Here is a 4,669-nt window from a genome sequence, read left to right as displayed (position 1 = left end):
TTAAAATAATGATGAGGCTATGATGATGTGTTGAAAAAACTAAGGGAAAAATATAAAAATGCTTCCCAAATAACCAGCCGTTTGCTATATAGCCCCCAAATGTTCCAAAGGTACTAAAGTAGTCCCCAAAACTACTAAAATGTATAAAAAATGCCACTTATTTTTTTATATTCCTATAATACACATATTCTTTAACAAATAAAATAATAAAATAATTGTAAAAAAAAAAAAACCAAACATTTTTTTTAAAATACAAAAAAACCAAAGGTCCGTTCTTGAGATATTTCAAAAAAACAATTTAGTCCCTGGAGTTAAATTCTGTTAAAATATTGTTTTTATTCGCTCATTGATTTTACTTTAATACGATATGAAGCAATTTGTAATTTAGGCCAACTACAGTGACTAATTATCTATTTATTCCTTTTTTTTTTTTCTTTTTTTTTTTGTATTTATTCACTCATTGGTTTTATTATTTTTAAAATTGTTAGTTTTTTTTTTTTTTTTTATAATTATTATTGCTAAAAGAATGAATTATTATGAGACTCTCAAAAATAAATTGGCGTTTTGATCATTCTTGGTTGAAGGAAAGTACTTTTAGTCTCGCTTTTGAACGTTGGGGGTTATAAATTTAGAACATTGGTTTGAAGGGCTTTTTTTTTTTTTTTTTTTTTTTTATATATATATTTTTTTTCCACAAACTAAATTACACAAATAACTTAAGCAATATAGAGAAAATCACACAAGGAATTTAAGGGTGGTTGAGTGTTAGACACCTATTTTCACCGCTCTAAATATTGTAACAAGTTAGATGGAGACACCTATTTAATTTTTTTTGTATATTACAAAAGCTTCCTTTATTTATTTTTATTTAATAAATAAGTAAATTTTACTACCAAAACTCAAGAATAGGAGACACACCATCTAGTGAAAACAACCAGCTGAAACAGATCTGCATAAACCAGAATACAACAACACTCACTAAAACTAAACCATAGAAGACTTTCAGCTGCCTACTTCATCTACCAATTAAGTATACTAAAAAAAAAACATTTGGGATTTTTACAGGTATTTATTACCTAAAACTCTTGGTTTAATTTACAAAAAGTTATGACGTTTTAGAAAGTAACAATTTTGTGAAAACGAACTACTCGATTTTTTGTTTAATCATATAATTAATTATAAAATGTCATATCTGGGGTAAAATGAGTAGAATCTCAAGCAACACTCTTCCATTATTGGTATGTCCCTCCATGCCAATAATACAAGTAATCAACACTGTTGGCAGTTTGGCATGGTATGATTTATTTATTTATTTTTTTTAAAATTTTTAAATTTTTAAATTTTTTTTTTTTTTTTTTTTTCATTATTTTAATTTCGGACTGACTCACGAAATTTGGCTAAGAGTGTGTTTGTCAAAAGTTTAATATATATATATATATATATATATATATATATATGTCATTTTTCACATATTTTTAAATATTTTTAAGAGTTATTTATTGTCATTTTACTTACTTAGGAACCTAAACATTAATTTTTGAGAAACCAAAAAATGTTGAATGACACTCATCACTTATTGACATAGGTTGGAGAATTTTTTGTTTTTTTTTTTAAAAAAAATTTATATTTGATTTTTAAATTAAAATAATATTTTAAAGTGAGGTGAAAAAAAAAAAAAAAAAAGCTGACGAAGCAAAACAGTGAGTTTTGAGATTGAATGACAGATGTTAGACATTTTAAAGAAAATTTAATGGAAGGGCTTACGACATCTTTTCGATTGACCCAAGTACTAAAAATAAAAAAAAAATTAAAAAAAAAGAAGAAAAAAGGTTCAAGGTCTTTTATGATTTCACACGTTTACTCATAAATTGAATGAGAGAGAGAGAGGGGGAGGGAGGACACGTGTCTCATTGTAGCCTTTGAATTTCTTTAAAGAAATTTTAGCCATGAACTAAATACTCTCGAATCTATTTTGAACGAGAGAGGTTCTAGATAAAAATATACTCTAATACCATATTAAAATAATGACGTGGCTAAGATGATGTGTTGAAAAAACTAGATTACACAAATAATAGAAGCAATTCAAAGAAAATAACACAAATAATTTGCAGGTGGGTGGATGTTTTTTTTTTTTTTTTTTTGTTTTTTTTTTTTTTAAAGGGAGATGGTAGGGTGGTTCGCACTTACTTCCACCACTCAATATTCTGGCAAGTTGGATGCAGAACCTATTTATTATTTTTGTATATTACAAAAGCTTCCTTTATTTATTTTTATTTAATAAATAAGTAAATTTTACTACCAAAACTCAAGATACGAGACACACCATTTAGTCAAAACAACCAGCTGAAACAGATTTGCATAAACCAGAATACAACACTCACTAAAACTAAACTAAAGAAGAAGAACACAACAATAAAAGGAAGAACTCTGAAAAGCAGACCGAAATAAACCACGTACTTTCAGGAATGATTTCTTATCATTCTTTGTGACTCATCCATATCTGAGCCACCTCCGCCAGTGATTTTGTTGACGACCCATCTTGGCTCAAAGCCCTTTCAGCCGCATTCTTTAGTGCTTTCATTTTGCTCTTTAGCAATTTTCCTTCTTCTCCCTCGATTATCCCTCTTGCGTAGTTTGCAATATCTTTGTGTCCCACCAGGCCTTTGTCATTGACTTTGACCCTAAAAGCAACCTTCAAATCATCAGCTAGCAGTACAGAGCTCACCCTTTGATCCGCGTATAGTGGCAAAGCAATCAACGGCACGCCGTGTAAAATGCTCTCCAGGGTTGAATTCCACCCACAGTGGAACAGGAAGCCGCCGGTGGAGGCATGCTTTAGGATCTGCACCTGAGGAGCCCAAGAGGGCACCACTAGACCCACTTCTTTTGTCCTCTCCAAGAACCCGTCAGGAAGAAAAGGAAAAGGATCCTTAATGCTTTGTACACTGAAGTAATTTGCATTGGCAGCTTTCTCATGTGGGCTCCTCACAACCCAAAGAAATCTTTGCCCACTCATTTCAAGTCCTAAGGCCAATTCATTTAGCTGCTCATGTGAAAGCGTCCCACCGCTACCAAATGAAACGAATAACACTGAACTATTTGGCTGCTTATCCAACCACCTCAAACACTCGGAACCTTCAACCGCATTCATGTCTGAACCGGACTGAACAAGCGGTCCAACTGGGTAAACAGGTGGCCAGCCCTCTTTTCCTTCCATCAAAGCTTTAAAACAACCCGGTTCCAAATCCAGAAAGCTATTAACCATAATTCCAGCAGCAAGAGGGTATTGTTTGGCCATTTGTAGAATCGCTTTATATACCTCATTCTTTCTATCTTGAAATCCGTCCGCCAGATCGGACCCATGGATCGGCACACAACCGGGTAATTTGATCGGTTCAGGCAAGTCTCTGAACTCACAAGTGAATGTTTCATCAAGCTCTGGTAAGTGAAAGACGAACGACAAAGCCATGGCGGTTGTACAGAAAAAAATGTAGGAAGAAATACCGAATTCTTTAGCCACATCGAACACCTCCAAAGCAAGTAAATCAACCACCGCGGCTACTAGCCGAGTTGACTCGGCTAAGACCTTGAAAGAGTCTCGTAGGGCAGGGAGGGACCGAGTCAAGGTGAGTGCGATCCGGGTCTCGATCTTGACGTCCTCGGGGAGGTCGTCAAGGTTGACGGGAGGAAGAAATATGGAGGATATGGAGTTGGGTAGGGCTTCAAGGAAGGCTTTGTGTTGTATCATGGGTGAACCATCTGTGGGGATGAGTAAGGTGACTAGGAAATTGTGGCGGAGGACGAGTCGCTTTGCGAGCTCAACGAGTGGGACGAGATGGCCAATCCCTGGAGTGGGCACAATGGCTACGTGGGGTGTTTTCTGTTGCTTGGTAATGGTGGCCATGGTTTAGCCGTTCAATGAGAGGGAAAACAAAGGGCTGTACGTAGAGACATAGTGAAGGAAGGAATTAAGTAATATATAGTATTGAGTGATCAGGGATAGTGTGATCCGTGCCTGATCGTGATCGTGGCTTTTTATGAGATCTGGTGTGAATCACGTGGCGGGGCTTTTGGACACAATTTAAATTCGTTTAGAGAAAATTTTTTTGAACCTCATTTAATATTTTTGAGCTTTTAAAAAATTAATGTTTTGGGTTCTTAATTAACTAAATGCAATTAAAATATTAAAGAAATATGTGAGTAATGACACTTGATACTTACTGAGCTAGGTTGAAGAAAATTTTCTCCAAACCAGTTTAAAAGAAAATTCTGTCATTTTTTAAAGTTGCAAAAATTGATCAAGGTGAAAAAAGAAGAAAAATATTTGGTATGAAAAAAAAAAATTGTATTGAATTTTGTATTTGAATAATAATAAAAGTGATTTATTTAATAAAAAAAATGTTGATTTTTTGATTTTTTTTTTTGAAAGAATATTATCGGGTCATTAATTGCCTTTGCCCAAACAAACCCTTGGTGCCTGCCCAAACAGGCTCCAAGTGGTAAAGCTATTTTCCTACTACATTATATAAAGTATAAAGTTTAGGAGTGAGGCAGATTTATGGGTGAAAAGGCGGTTGTAGTTAGCGGTTAGTGGCTAAAACCGCTAACTGCAACCACCTAGACGGTTAGTAATAGAGACAGATTTATAGGTGAAAAGGCGATTGTAGTT

The 4,669-nt window shown here is 34.0% G+C and overlaps 1 protein-coding gene across 1 annotated transcript; it reads right to left on the bottom strand.

Annotated features, from left to right (window-relative positions):
* Nucleotides 1-2,368: 2,368 nt before the first annotated feature.
* On the bottom strand, nucleotides 2,369-3,929 carry LOC132184968 (hydroquinone glucosyltransferase-like). Its single transcript, XM_059598774.1, has one exon. It carries the CDS (start codon nucleotides 3,902-3,904, stop codon nucleotides 2,477-2,479), a length of 1,428 nt encoding a protein of 475 aa, XP_059454757.1. The 5' UTR covers nucleotides 3,905-3,929; the 3' UTR covers nucleotides 2,369-2,476.
* Between the last annotated feature and the right edge of the window lie 740 nt (nucleotides 3,930-4,669).

The sequence above is a fragment of the Corylus avellana genome, chromosome ca6 (assembly GCF_901000735.1).
Source record: "Corylus avellana chromosome ca6, CavTom2PMs-1.0".
Taxonomy (NCBI): Eukaryota; Viridiplantae; Streptophyta; class Magnoliopsida; order Fagales; family Betulaceae; genus Corylus; species Corylus avellana.
Note: the sequence above shows the minus strand (reverse complement) of the source record. Positions and strands in the feature narration are given on the sequence as shown.

Coding starts and splice junctions, on each gene's coding strand:
- LOC132184968 (XM_059598774.1), bottom strand. CDS start 3,904: ATGGCCACCATTACCAAGCAACAGAAAACACCCCACGTAGCCATTGTG.